General features: G+C 57.3%; 7 protein-coding genes across 7 annotated transcripts; 4 read left to right on the top strand and 3 right to left on the bottom strand.

Annotated features, from left to right (window-relative positions):
• Positions 1-169: 169 nt before the first annotated feature.
• On the top strand, positions 170-586 carry M421DRAFT_24045 (uncharacterized protein; the record flags this gene model as incomplete). Its single annotated transcript, XM_033588485.1, has 1 exon — positions 170-586. A coding segment is annotated over one exon (417 nt), but the record flags the coding sequence as incomplete, so codon positions are not given.
• M421DRAFT_277576 (uncharacterized protein) lies at positions 532-1,669 on the top strand. The gene is made up of 2 exons (XM_033588864.1): positions 532-1,353; positions 1,401-1,669. Exon 1 carries the CDS (start codon positions 764-766, stop codon positions 1,325-1,327), a length of 564 nt encoding a protein of 187 aa, XP_033444845.1. The 5' UTR covers positions 532-763; the 3' UTR covers positions 1,328-1,353; positions 1,401-1,669.
• Positions 1,670-2,672: 1,003 nt separating this feature from the next.
• M421DRAFT_95347 (uncharacterized protein) lies at positions 2,673-9,161 on the bottom strand (the record flags this gene model as incomplete). The annotated part of the gene is made up of 6 exons (XM_033598302.1): positions 2,673-7,355; positions 7,593-8,042; positions 8,205-8,424; positions 8,514-8,776; positions 8,910-8,943; positions 9,055-9,161. 6 exons carry the CDS (start codon positions 9,159-9,161, stop codon positions 2,673-2,675), a joined length of 5,757 nt encoding a protein of 1,918 aa, XP_033444844.1.
• Positions 9,162-10,293: 1,132 nt separating this feature from the next.
• On the bottom strand, positions 10,294-10,804 carry M421DRAFT_424725 (uncharacterized protein; the record flags this gene model as incomplete). The annotated part of the gene is made up of 3 exons (XM_033593854.1): positions 10,294-10,540; positions 10,620-10,655; positions 10,762-10,804. The coding sequence occupies 3 exons, from the start codon at positions 10,802-10,804 to the stop codon at positions 10,455-10,457; spliced, it is 165 nt and encodes a 54-aa protein (XP_033444843.1). The 3' UTR covers positions 10,294-10,454.
• A 273-nt stretch (positions 10,805-11,077) lies between these two features.
• On the top strand, positions 11,078-12,701 carry M421DRAFT_424723 (uncharacterized protein). Its single transcript, XM_033593853.1, has 2 exons — positions 11,078-11,616; positions 11,665-12,701. The coding sequence occupies exons 1-2, from the start codon at positions 11,304-11,306 to the stop codon at positions 12,399-12,401; spliced, it is 1,050 nt and encodes a 349-aa protein (XP_033444842.1). The 5' UTR covers positions 11,078-11,303; the 3' UTR covers positions 12,402-12,701.
• On the bottom strand, positions 12,664-13,031 carry M421DRAFT_8684 (uncharacterized protein; the record flags this gene model as incomplete). The annotated part of the gene is made up of 2 exons (XM_033597596.1): positions 12,664-12,751; positions 12,826-13,031. 2 exons carry the CDS (start codon positions 13,029-13,031, stop codon positions 12,664-12,666), a joined length of 294 nt encoding a protein of 97 aa, XP_033444841.1.
• A 90-nt stretch (positions 13,032-13,121) lies between these two features.
• M421DRAFT_23567 (uncharacterized protein) lies at positions 13,122-13,835 on the top strand (the record flags this gene model as incomplete). Its single annotated transcript, XM_033588443.1, has 2 exons — positions 13,122-13,178; positions 13,323-13,835. Coding segments are annotated over 2 exons (570 nt in total), but the record flags the coding sequence as incomplete, so codon positions are not given.
• Between the last annotated feature and the right edge of the window lie 56 nt (positions 13,836-13,891).

Raw genomic sequence — 13,891 nt, 5'->3', positions numbered from 1 at the left:
TCCATTCGCGCTGTCCGCCTGCACCGCCCGTCTGCACCTCAAAGGACTGCATCTGTGCCTGCGAGGTCTCGCCCTCACCGCCTCCGTGCGCCCACCGCTCTGTTACAACGCAGCCCAGACGAAACGCGCCCAAACAACAACAGAAAACCTCACCATGGACACCAAACGCATCCCCGCCTTCTACCGCCTGGTCTTCCTGTACCTCGAGCCTGTCTCCATCCTCGCAGGCGCCGTGCAGGCCTTCTGCTTCCAGTCGGCTTACCTGTCTCTCACCCACGCCCCTAGTGCCCCCAGCGTAGTGCCTGTCTCAACGTCCATTGTGCTGACTCAGTTGGCGAACCTGTACCTGGGGCTTGCCCTGACTGAGGCGCTGATCCTGCGCGTGACCACCGAGCACAGCGTGTGGAAGGCGCTCATCATCGTGCTGCTTATTGCCGACGTGGGTCATCTGTACTCGGTCCTGCCGCTGGGCTTCTCCAGAGCATTCCTGCAGTGGTGGAACTGGAACGCCATAGACTGGGGCAATGTCGGCTGGGTCTACTTCCTCGCGCTGACGCGTATCTGCATGCTGCTAGGCGTTGGTTTTGGCGGAAGACGCGCTCCCGGCCGCAAGAATGCTTGATATTTGAATACGGTTGTAGATAGTACTAGCACTGAACACCCGGCGCCGTTGTTGTACTCATCCAGCGGCTCGTCCTACAGAGGCTGTTGAAGCACTTGCCAGCCCTGATACACAAGTTTCTACGTGACCGGCGATCGATACATGCACATCGCCAAAAAACGCCACGATCCCCATCCGTCTATCTTCGTGCCCGTTCGGCAAGCCAACCGAGAGGCCCTCATTACCGAGCCCTCAGGCGTGCTCTGGCGGGTGCCACAAAGCCACAAAGCCCTGGAGATCTGCTCAGCCGCTACCCCAGACCCACCCCCTAACCGAAAGCAGCACCGGCAGGATCGCTTTCCAGAGGTCAGGGGCCCAGCAACAGAGATCTGTCTGGAGCCCAACAACAGATATCTGTCAGGAGCCCGCACAAACGGTGGTACGCACAAAGGGCGGTACGCAGACAGCGCCAGCCACGTCTCGTACCTTTGTTCCGCCCGAGGTAGCACTCCACTGCAAGCTGACTTGCATCTCCATTGTCCGCTCGTCGTCAGCGAACCAAACCACGACGCAAGCTTTGCCAGAAGCAAAGCTGCCGTTCCCAACTATTTCCAACAAAGAAGCAATCCCGCATCTCGACTCCCTCAGCTTCCACGTCCTTGCAGCTCGTGCGAGCCACTCCGCACGCACGAAGATCTCCGTCTTCGCGAACGCTCCACAGAATGATGGAATGTAGCCGTTGCACCGCCGCAGTAGGTAGGTAGTCCGTCTCGCACTACCGCCCAATGATACGTCACAGCGGAACACATTCCTCAAAGCTCGGCCAAGGCCAAGGCCTCCGCCGCGCCGAACTGTTCCCGTCCAACCAGAACCCGCACACGCCGCCACGTCCTGCAGCCCGCCGAGAATAGCGCATCGCCACCACTACACACACACACAGAACCTCAGCCTCAGCGCACCGGCCTGTAAGGATTCTTCTCCCCATCCCTTCCTTCTAGCGCCGACTCAGTGCCTGCATCTGGCAAGTCCAAATTCACCCTGCATCAACCTCACGTGTCTTGCCGGGATGCGCGCCCTCGCCGAGCAGGTGCGCTGCAGAGTGAGGTCACGACGCTGAATCCTCGGAGAACCTTCTGCGACCTGCGGGTGTGTTTCGTTGGGAAGCGGGCGCGGTGCAATCGGGTGCACGGCGTCTGTGGTCGGCGTCCCGCAGCGAGAGCTGCAGCATCAGAGCCGGGAGCACCGGCGCAGCTTCAAGTCCTGGTGAGGAGGGGGTGAGGAGCAGCGTTCGATAGCGGGACGTGTGTGTACCGTGGGACTGGCGGTATTCTCGCCCCGTCTGCCTGGCCAGAGGTATTATGACATGTCGATTACCACGGGCACCGTCGATGCTGACGGCGGGCGTCTGGGCGCTCCGCTGATCGGGCGTCTGTCAGACTGCATCCGTCTGGTTGCGGAGGCAGCGTCTGGACGCGGAGAGGGGATTGTAGTATTAAGATCCCACGGGCTTGGTATTAGGATGGGTCTCAGAAGGCCTGTGAGGGTGAGACGCGTCTGGACACGGAGAGAGCGCGAGCATCCGGACCGGGTCGCTGAGATTTGAATCCGCGTGGTTGCGCATCGCCGCGATAATGCAGGTGCGCCGCGCTGTAAGATTGATTTCACCGCTTATCAATGCACACATCACAGTCGTCATGGTTGCGCAGGAGTTATAATCTGGATGACTTCATGGAGTATGCAGAACGCTTCAGACCTGTCCCAGAACGACAAAGGCAGCTAAACAGGGTATCATTATCCACAAGCCGACCTCGCGCGAGGCACATAACAACATTTCCCCAATCACATGGCGCCACACATCGCCATAGCCTCCAGGCTTCCGTAGCAAAGCCCCGATAAGCAAGGCCGCAGCGCAGTACCCAAAGCGCCATGCAGACCCTCAATAGTAGAAACGATCAAACGTGGACAAGAAACGCTGCTCCGCCGATGTGTATGAATGATGGTACATGAAACAAACATAAAACTTGTGATGTGCAACACGTCCGAAGACGGCAAAGTGCGGGATCGAGAGAGATCAGTAGATGCCGGCTGCCAGCCCAGCTAGACTGCCGTCCATCTGCTTCTCCACGGCATCGAAATCCAGTAGCGAGGGAAAAAGCATCATCTCCTCGCTATCCATAGGCGGTAGAGACACACCGAGAGTTTGTAGGTCGTCGGATAGCTGCATGTCGAGTGGGAGCGCGTCGCCGTGCATGGGCATCATCCAGGCGTCGGGCATGTCGATGTCGATGTTGATCATGAGGTTATCGTTCTCGGAGATGTCGGACTGGCGTGTGGATGGCGTATCCTTGGAGGATGAGTCGGGTGTCTCGGTTGGTGAGCTGGGCCGCGAGCGTGTGGCCCAGGTATTGTCGACGTCCTTCAAGTCGAGTACAGTGAAGGGACCGTTGGCATCGAGGGCAGCAAATGTCTCCTCATACGAGTAGTCGAGCAGTGACATGGGGATCATGGGTTGCAGATCTTGTGTCTTCTCTGGCTCGGGTACGGCGGCAGGTGCTGGCGCCTTGACTGTCGACTTCGCAGCACCGGCAGGCGTAGGCTTGACAGCTCCGGTGCTGGGCGTGGCCACCTTGGCCATTGCCTGCGGAGTCTTGAGCAAGTTGGCGGATGGAGAGTTCTTAATACCAGTCTGCGTTGGTATGCGCGCCATTGGCGTGGCACCCACATGTTGTCCGGAAGGAGTCGAGGCTGTGGGGACAGTACCCTGTTCAGTCTTGATAGCCTGCGTAGATGTACGCTGGACTGAAGCAGCCGGAGCAGGCGCAGGCTTCGCGGTCGGCTTCGAAGTGACAATCTTGGCTTCGCCAGTCTTTGCGTCCACGTCGAGGTAATCTGCCATAGATTCGAGCGCAAATCGGAGAGGGTTTTCATGTACAGTGTGGGCAATGCTGATGTGAGCCTCAAGCTCCGTCTGTGTATCGAATCCTCGAACAGAGTATTCGCAGTTAGCTTCCTTGCACTTGAACGTCGGCTTCTGAGGCATTTGCTTGTCGGGTCCCGGCTGTCGTTTGAGCTCAGGTGAGCTGCCTTTTCCACCACCCATACGAGGCGAGGGCCTGGGTCCAGGTGTTGAGCTCGCACTGCCTCCGTCCACTCTTGCGCGCTTCTTGTCTGGCAAGACGAGTGAGATGGGTCTGGGGGCTTCATCGAAGTACTTCGGAGCTCCACTTGGGGATTGCCCGCCACCCAGAGGGAAGGGCGGTCGGTCAGTAGTCGGAGCTTGCGGAGCTTTCGAACCTCGTTGGTGAGACTCTGTGTGTTGCTTGAGGTTGGCGGCATTCAATTGAGCTGGAGGGGTAGCAAGCTCTGCGCTGGGCTGCGACTGTTGCTGGTTAGGCTGGGCATTGCCATTTTGAGCCTGTTGTGACTGCGACATTTTCTGTCCAATCTTGGTGACGAAGTTGAGGACGGTACGGAGGTGGGATTTGAAGCCATCTGTTGACAGATTGATCTGGTCGTTGAGCAACCCGGTATCGAGGCTCATTTCTCGGAACAGCAAGCACCGCGCCATCATAATTTGACGTATGACGTTCTCGGAGTTGCTGTCATTATCGAAAGATGCGTAGAAGAAGCGGATCGAAAGGTCAATCTTCTTCAAATATTGAAGTTGCTTCTGAAGTGTGCCCTGTAGTTGAGCGCGCACTTGCGGTGGGATCTGATTTGTTTGGCCGGCGGGCAACATCCTTTCGACCTCAGACATAATGGCATGCAACTTCTGAATCCTCGCAGGATCGGTCATGCGGGCACGAACATCATCAGCGCTTTGCAATGGGCGTTGTTGTGGTGCTTTGCCATTGGCGGCGTGGGAGGCATCTTGAGCCTTGAGAAGCTGTGCCTTGACTGCAGCCTGTTGCTGCGGTGTGAGCTTCGACATCTGCTCCTGGGTGAGATTGGGAATCGGTCTCTGAGGGACCATAGGCGCTTGTGGCGCTGCTTTTCCGCCAGATTGGTCTGTGTTGGCCTCAGCAGAGTCCTCGTTGGGCCGTTTTAAGCTCTTGTTAGCATTAACCGCAGGTTGTGCAGGTTGCTGTGGTCTCGCAACTGGCTTAGGCAGTGGTGTTGACTGAGCTTGAGCGGTCGGGGGTCGACTGGGCTGCTGAGTGGGCTGCTGAGTGGGCTGCTGAGGTGGTAGCTGCTGCTGTTGTTGCTGTTGTTGCTGTTGTTGTTGTTGTTGTTGTTGCTGCTGCTGCTGCTGTAGCATGCTTCGCTGCTGCTGCTGTTGAGCAAGCATTTGCTGCTGCTGCTGTTGTTGCCGGCTCTTCAGCTTCGTCTGAATGATGTATTGGCGCAACTGGTCGGGATTCAATTGCAGAATCTGAGGATTATTCGGTGCCATCTTCTGTCGGAAGATCTGCATTTCTTGCTCTGAGACTTGCATACTGGCCAAATTCAAAGCTTGTTGCGGCATCCTTGGCAGGCCTTGGCCTGGGGTCATTGGGGCAGGCGGCGCCATACCTGCAGGATTATTCGGTTGAGCAGTGCCATTCATCTGCTGCTGTTGCTGCTGCCTTTGTTGTTGCTGCTGCAACATGTTCTGGAAATGGATCACTTGAAGCACGAGAAGCTTTTGTGTCTCTGCAGGAGATAGTATGGCCGGATTCTGCTGGGCCCACTGCTTTAGTTGGCCCCAGCTCTTCACGTCCGGCGGCAGACTTTGTCTGACCTGCGGACCCACGACTTCTGGCGGGAAAGGTCGAGCATCAGTGCTTGCTATGATACCAGGATTTTGTTGAAGCATTTGTTGCGCATTCATCATGCGCTGCGGTGTGAGCATATTGGGACGCTGCTGTTGGGGTTGTCCGCCAGGAACACCGGGCGTCTGCTGCCCAAGATTCATGCCAGGACGGGCCATATTGGCCATGTTAGATAGGGCGTTGGGGCCCCCCATCATCTGTCCTGCCATTCCAGGTTGCATGCCTTGCTGTTGGTTGAAGGGAAGCATGCCGCGTTGTCCTGGAGCCCCAGGTCCACCTGGCAATAACCCGTTCTGCATCGCTTGATTACGACGTTGGGTGGTCAGGTAGTTGGCGAGAATCTGGCGGAAATTCTGTTCTGGAACCTTGAGGAGTTGTTGTTGCGCAAGCGGGTCAAGATCCTTTGGCATCATGGCCATCCGCGCAGCGTCGGTCAGAGGCCCTTGAGTCTGGCCCAGAGCAGCGGCTGCAGCGGACCTCTGCTGTGCCTCCCGCAACAAAGCAGACACTTGTTCGGGCTGTCCTTGACCAGGCTGAGGCGTCATCTGCGGTACATGCGCCTGCGGCGGCCGTTGCTGCGGGTTGGGCGATCCTTGTGGGCCAGGGGGGTTCATTGGCCGGTTGAGCATCGACATGGCTGGGCTTGGTTGTGATCCTGGCGGAAGATTGAGTCCACCGACCTGCCCCTGTAGTACCTGATTCTGGTTCCTCTGTATCGCTGCGTGCTGCGCCCTCTGTTGTTGGTCGATCTGCGCGCGTGCTTGAGCCTGAGCTTGCTGTTGCGCTTGCGCTTGCGCTTGAGCCTGGGCTACCTGGATATGGGAAGCATTGGCCTGACGCTGGAGGCTCTGCTGGAATGCAGCCTGTCTTTGTGCCATAGCTGCATTCTGAGGCTGACCTCCTTGCCCAAAGGCACCCATTTGGGCACTGTTGTTGTTGCTAGCAGGAACAACTTCTGCGCCTGAGTCTTGGAGCCTTACAGCTCCTAGCTGTTGGTCCGTGATTGCGTTGAAGTCGAATGCAGGGTTTGACTGTCGTTGGGCCATGTTGGCTTGCTGACCCTGCATCTGATTGGGCTGGCCACCCTGCTGCCCGCCCGCCGGATTCGCGCGCTGTTGCGCCTGGAGGCTTTGGAGGTTAAGTTTGCCGCTCCTATACATCATCTCGGCGTGCGCGCGGAAACGGAAGAAAAGAGGATCAATGCCTTGTGAAAGAAGCTGTTGCTTCTTCTCATCAGGCCAGGCGTTGACTTCCAGCTGAAACCTTTGGCGAATCTCAGCCGCGCAAGTATCCATCATTTTCTTGGCTACTCCGTTGATGAACTGGCCTTCCTGTGCCTGAGGTAACCGGTGTGGCGGTTGCTGCGTGTTGGCTTGCTGGTTCTGTTGACCCTGGTTGAGATTAGGAGTGCCGACATTCATGCCCATGTTTGATCCTTGCTGTGCCATGGGGACTGGCGATATCTGCATCTGCCGTTGAAGCTGAGCGTTGGGAAAGCCCTGATTGAATTGCTGCGGTGTGCCTTGTCGAGGACCTTGAGGACCAGGCTGGCCCATCATGTTCATCTGGTTCATCCCGTTCATGGGCATGTTCATGTTGCCAAGGTTGGGCTGCATGCGCTGTGACTGCTGTTGTCGTGCAACTGTCATCTGCATGAGTTTCTGCTTGATGTTTGAGACATACTGGTCCTTTGTCTGCGACTGAATGAAGACCTGGTTCTCGAACTGGAGCGAGGTGCGCATGGTTTCCAATTCCGGCCCGTCTGGCTTCAGGAGGCGGTACTGGGTGAAGAACTGGAAGGCGAGTTGGCCCCGTTCCTCTGGTGCTACGGACTGCTGCCAGCCCTGGGGGATCTTGCCCTGCTGCTGTTGGGCGCGGTAGTGGCTGAAGAAGTGGTTGTAGTTTGCAATGTTCGGCTGGCCCTGGCGGGGCATGCCGTTGTTCATCTGCATTTGGGGGTTGTTCATCTGCATGATGGCTGGCGCACGGCGGTGACAAGCCGTCTATGTTGCAGGGTTAGAGTAGAAGTCGATAGGGTGAACAGCGCGGTGCAAGACCGCAGGACCACGAGATAGCAATACGCATGCAGGTGGCCGGTGGTCGAGAGGTGCGTGGCGAGCGTGGTGCGGAGTGTCGAGGCTCAGTGTCGGCGGTCGAGCTGGGCGCCCGTCACGACAGCGAGGGAAAAGCAATTCGATTTGCGTCAGCCTTCGCGACGGCGAGTGGCAGGCCAAGCACACAGTGGCTGGAAGGTCGCCAGCAGTCGCCACGAGTTGGGAGAGGAGGTGGTGTCGAGAGGCGTCGCGCGAGGTCTGCGGGACTGTGCAGTCGACGGACGCTGCTGATCGCTCGTAAGTGATCGGCGCTGGGCGGCAGGGCGGTTTCGCGGACGTCCCAAGAGCTGTGCCGGATGCAGTGGTCGAACGCCGCGGCGGAATGCTGCAAATGGTCTGCTCGTAGCGCGTCCAGAGTCGCAGGCGAGGACGGAGAGAAATGTGGGAGGCTTGCAGCGGGCCTCTGGGCTGCGGCTGCGGGAGAAAGGTGACGGAGAGGTATCGCGGTGAGGATGCTGCTGGGAGCGCAAGCCATGCAGCAGTGGGAAGGCTAGCGCGCAGACTATCCAAGGTGGTTGCAGGCCGCGACCAGGGTGCCAGGGTTCTGTAAATATGGACACAACCCCGAACAGCGTGCTGCCCACGTATTCGTGATTGCGCGAGACAGGTGTCGCAGAGACGGCAGACAGGCAGACAGGCAGACAGGCAGGAGAGACAGTCGAGGGCACGCCGAGGCAGCAGTCTGGCAGGCGGGCAAAAGAAGGCAGCGCAGCGCTGCGTTCGATTGCCTCGTCACACAGCTGGGCCCTGGCTGCTGGTCACTGGAGCGCCCGGGCGAAGCCTCATTGCAGGGTCCACTCTGGCGGCGGGCGACACAGCATGCCACATGTGGGTGCCCTTGTCATCAGCACCAGCAGTCATGACCGACTCTGCCATCTTGCCCTTACCCTCTAGACTGTTCAGGAGCTCAATCTCAAAAGCTTCCTCGGGCTCGTCTCGCATTTGCAGCAGCACTCGCCTGGCGTGTGAAGCTCGAGGATGGGTGGTTTCATGAGCGCGCCGCCCAATCGAAATAAAGTACGACACAGGACGCCCAGAAGTGCGCACACTCCCATCTCGCAGCCGTGGCGCCATCTGCATGCTGGCCCGCTAGCCGCATCTGTTGTCTGCTGCCCCAGTCTGGTGATGAGGTCGAGCGCACCATCGCTGTTTCTATTCCAAGCCTTCTTCTTGCGCTCTAGACAGCAGCAGTAAAGTGCCTGAAGGCCTCCCCGCCCTTCAGGCGATATGCGGCTGGTGGCACCGAGCCCAGCACTATCTGCTAGCTTCGAATAACCGTTGTAGCCTTTCCAGACCCTGCCACGAGGGGACTGGCCTTCGTATCAGCGTCTCAACCCTTTCTCAAGTCCCTGTTCAATAGCAGACTCTCGCAGACAGTAGATCCGAGTCTTTCGGGAAATCTAAAGCTGATCGGGTATTGCGATAGCTCGGATCCCCTCAAACCTCACGATCGAGGTTGCGTTCATCAACCGTTGGCCTAACGCGCATAGTGCAGCTCCACAAAAGCCCGTAGCCGCACCCGTAACTCGCTAGCCATGCCGCCTGTTGGTGACCACCTTCTCCAAGCCTCACACATCACTACACACACCTGTCGTGTGTCGGACTGGTAGCATCGACTGTCTCTCCTGGAGATCTCGTACACATCGCTTGCCTTGCCTCCTCACTCAACTGCGAGGTGCGTTTCTGGTCGATCATGCTTGGCAGCGACCTGCGAATCCGTGCCTAAGGAACGCCATGATCGCCAGCACGCCTGCGCTTCCGTTCTACCTATGAATCGGTCATTTGCCGCCATGCCTCACAAGGATTTTCCCAGACCTTGTCCCCTTTTGCGGCGATACTACAATAACACCAATCGATCGAGCCACCTCGCTTTATTGTCTTGTCTATTGTTAACCATGGCGGCTCTTGCCGACTCTGTCATGTTGAGCTGGCTTCGTCACGTATTCCAATCTTATCCTGGTTGTGATCGCTCGCGTTTATCGTTTCGCGCACGCCTTAATGCGACCATGGCTAGCGACCTTGGACAGACGCGACACATTTCGGACGGATAATCTCTGTGGAGAAGTGTGTTCCTGAGGTGCAGATCTGCTCCATGCAAGGGTTCTGGCGCGCTTTCGGGCTTACAGAGGCGGGTACTAAGATACCCTCAAGGTCATGTCAGTCAAACCAATTTGGATGTCGATTGATCACGGATGCAAGCGGACGTTAAGAGGTAGTCCGTAGATGCTTGACTGCAGAGAATCTCGAGCTATGTTAGGTTGCCAAGTCCGTAAATTCCGGTAGTTTTTAAATAGCAAGCTCCCAACCCCCTGCATGTGTTGTAGCAATTAGTTTTGGTGCACAGCGTGACAGTGCACCGCCAGCTTTTGCGCGGCATGGAATCGACCCGGAAGATTCAGGTTCGAGTCGAGTCCTTTTCAAAAGGTGAGGCTAACTTCATTCCGGATGGTAGCAGTGATATATAGTGCCGTGTCAGTGCAAGTGAACAGAAGGTGCAGGCCATTTCCCTGCGCCGAGAAAGCCTGTACTGAATAGATACCTTCGGGGAAATGGACAGCGATTGACAGACGCAGGAAAATTGACCTCGTGCCCGTTCCAACGAACGCAGTCTGTTGCAGCCCTCAGAAGAGAACTCTAGCCAGGAGACCAAACTCCTCAAACGTTCATCCAGAATGACGTTGGTCACTTGCTCTGATGTCCAGGCGCACGAACTGCGTATTTGCGACCGCGCCTGTGGACAAGATCGAAAATCGAGTATTGCCGGCAATGTTTCGAAAGGCATACAATCTCTGGCGAAAGGACATGAGTGAGTGCAAAGCTGGATCAATGGAACGAGACATGGCGTTGTGTTGACTTGGCTGATATCGATTTGGCATGCCTTCGGGGGATCACCCCACCTATGATACACTTGGTCCCAGCTCCAGCAGCCCTCTATACATGCTTGCATTCTCGGAACATAGGAGATCTTGTTTCGTGATGCTTTGTCGCTTATTTCTGACCAAGGGCTGCGGCACGCTCGTCCTCGAGCTTCTGGTAGAAAGCGTCGCGGTGACGGACGGCGGGGACGTGGTAGCCTTGGAAAAGTAAGTCTCAGGTCGCGACTTTCGCAGCAAGCCGTGTGCAGCGATGGATATGCCGTTGCTGAGTACGTACCGTACCACCAGCCGTAACCAGCGGTCACACCAAGACCTGCGATTGACTGTTAGCCAAGCCTCCCCACACCGCGCGCACATGCTCCAGAGCTGCTGAAAAGTTGAATCAAGCTCTGAAGACATTTGCAGGGTTGTCAACGCACCCATGGCAACGGAAAGGTCGAGCACGACCTGACGGCGGAGCATCTGTCCAGTCATTAGTCCCCTGTTCATAGCTGCCCAGGACGCTGAATGGCAACACATACGCCGGTAATCGGTTTGAAGGCCATTGCGAAGTCGGTTTGCGGGGAGTGGAGAGTTTTGCGGCGGGGGTGCGGGTTGCGGTAGCTGGTGGAGGTCGTCTGGCGGTCGTGAAGTTGAATGGTGTGAGTTCCGATTGTCATCCATCTTGGCAGTGCACGAGCCACATTTGGGGAACTGCGACCCAAAGGCTGCCATCTCCACGCAGGTGAAAGAATCCACGACGGCACCCATCAGTCGCCGTGCGTCGCAGCGCTTTCCCAATAGCTATTGTCGCGTGCGCAAGAGTCCGCAGCCGCTGCAGAGTCGCCCCGCAGCCGCCCTCTCACCTTCGACACACGACCACGCAACCGCGCGGGCACCGCATGCGACGTCACTTGGATCCCCGCCTTGCGCACCAGCACCCCGTATAGCATCCCCTACCAACACGTTGCGCCTACAGCACATGCCAGGCCTCATCTCTCCCTCTAGCGCCAGCAGTGGAGGCGCCATCGCAGCCATGAAGAGACCCCACGATGAAGCGGGCCTAACGCACCACGGCGCGCCGCTGAAGAAGCGCAAAGTCGTGCACCAGCTGCACCACACGCAGCCTGTGCAGTATATGGTCGACCCCATCAGTACAGAATTCGATTTCGGCGACAGCAAGGATTTCTACGATCAGCAACTGCGACGCGCGATAGCTATACATTGCAAGACTACGGGGTTTGATAGCGCGCGACCAGATGCGCTGGAAGAGTTCAGAGGACTGGTTGACTCATGTACGACAACTAGGCGCGTAGGCAGATATCCTGGCTAATGCAGCGCAGACATGACCAAGTTCCTGGCAAACGTGCGCATGTCGATGACCAGCGCGCGGCGCACCGAGACGGTCGCCCACGATTGGATCTACGCGCTCGGCAACGCTGGTCTTGCTGGCTCAGGACTCCTTGAACAGCGAATGGACACGGGCGAGGTACCCAAGTCATTACTCCAGCCACACTTCGACCCACCTGCACCACCTGAACCACAACCAATCAGTACCGACTCGTTACTTGGTCCCGAGCTGTCCGGAAGAACAGACAAGGAAGCTCGAGCATACATACCGAAGCATTTCCCGCCATTCCCATCCAAGAACACCTACAAGGCTACGCCCGTATTCACGAGCCGTGAGAACGATCCACGCAAGATCCGAGAGAAGGCGACAGAGGAGGGCATCTTGGCAGAGCAGAGCTTGCGAAAGCTCATGGCAGCACAAAAGGCGGGCATACAGAAGCAGACAGCGGGCAAGCGGAAACGCAGCACGCGCATGAGAGAGAGCGACAGATTATGGCAGGAAGCAATGACAGACCTGCTGCACGAGGAGAAAGAGCACGAGAAGAGCGAGGCACGGCAACGCGCAAGGGAGGAAGAAGCGGAGATGGAGGCCGACGACGACAGCTGGAATGCGCCCCTTGTTGAGCGACAATTACGGCAGCCCATTGTGGACCGCAACGTCAACCTCGAGGAAGGTGTGCATGTCAACTACGACCAGCGGTTCTGGCGGAAGTCGGCGAGGGGAGCTTGAAAAGTTGAATGACAATGGTTTGCACAGCATTTCTACAGCGCGGCGTTTGGGATCAGCATACACGTTTTGGCGTGCCCTGGAAGGGGCCTGAGCATGTGGCAGGCGTTAGTAATTATGTAGACGTTGTACCATAGCCTTCGGGCCACCGAGAACAGCAATCGAGTCGGACACTGTTCCTCCGAATCCTCCAAGACGCCTTGTATAAGATTATACATGTATTTGTGTGAAGTCGACCCCCCCTCCCCTAACACAACTACCTTTATCAAACACCCTCCACGCTCCCATCACGCTCCTGCCCCGCCTTCCACCCCTCCCAAGCCGTCGTCTCAACACTCAATCCATTCCCGCATCTGCAAACATCAGCTCCGTCACCGAACCGAATCACGTGCCAAGACCACCGCAGCACCTCGTTGCGCCGACTTACTGTCTCAACAGCCGCACCACCGGCTCGCAGATAACATCCGGCTTCCTGGTCTTCTCCGACACCTCAATATTGCACTTGTACTGCACCAGCTCTCTCAGCGCGCAGTCGGCCAGGCGCACCGGCGGTTTCCGCGGCTTCCCGTTTGGGAGCACGTTGATCTGGGTTTCGAGCGCGCTGAGGGCGTGGACGGGCGTTGCTGGTGCCATCGGGAGTGGACTGTTGATGGAGAGAGCAGCGAGAGGGTTAGGAAAGAGAAGGAGGCAAGAGGAGGGATGACGATGAGTGGTGATGTGGAGGCGAGGAGATTGGGGGAGAAGCTGTTGTTGGATGTTGAGGTGGAGGGATTGAGCGCGGTATGATGGTCAAGACGGGAGTTTGGAGGTTGCTGATGTGTTTTCAGATACTCAGTTCTCTCCGGGCATTGGACTCTGCGCGGTGAGCTTACTGAATTGTTTTTTGATTGTGTGAGTTCGACAACTGACGATCGCAATAGCGAGGACAGCGACGCGACGAACAATACGCCCTTCAGCATTCCAGAACTCGATGCCCTGGTCTCAAACTCGTCGCCAACTATCCTTGAACTGTTATCACCAACACCCACCCACCACCCATCCGGAGCCGGCAAGACCTCTCTGCTCTACCTAATCATAGCCCACGCCATCCTCCCTCCAACATTCGACTCCATCCCCAACCTTAACGGACAAGACGCAGCAATCATCCTCTTCGACCCACTACGCCACTTCAGCGTCTCTCGTCTCGCAATCGTCACCCTAGACCTGCTCGCCACCAAACTTGGCGCCCCAATCGCCACGCTCTCGTCTACCGTCCAAGCCTCACTGCTCACACTAACACACAGCAGCCTATCCCACGTGCACATCTTCCACCCCACATCCTGGCCGTCTCTGCTTGCCACCCTGCGTGCCACGCCAGCCTACCTCTTCGCCAGCCCCAGCCATAAAAGCACACGCCGCCGCCTCCACTCGCTGATCCTCGAAGACATCGACGCATTCATCTGGTCGCTGCGCTCTCCAGGCCCACACTCGCCAGCGGGTAGACAGACGTCCAA

The sequence above is a fragment of the Didymella exigua genome (assembly GCF_010094145.1).
Source record: "Didymella exigua CBS 183.55 unplaced genomic scaffold M421scaffold_37, whole genome shotgun sequence".
Taxonomy (NCBI): Eukaryota; Fungi; Ascomycota; class Dothideomycetes; order Pleosporales; family Didymellaceae; genus Didymella; species Didymella exigua.
This window is presented reverse-complemented; position numbering and strand designations above follow the sequence as displayed.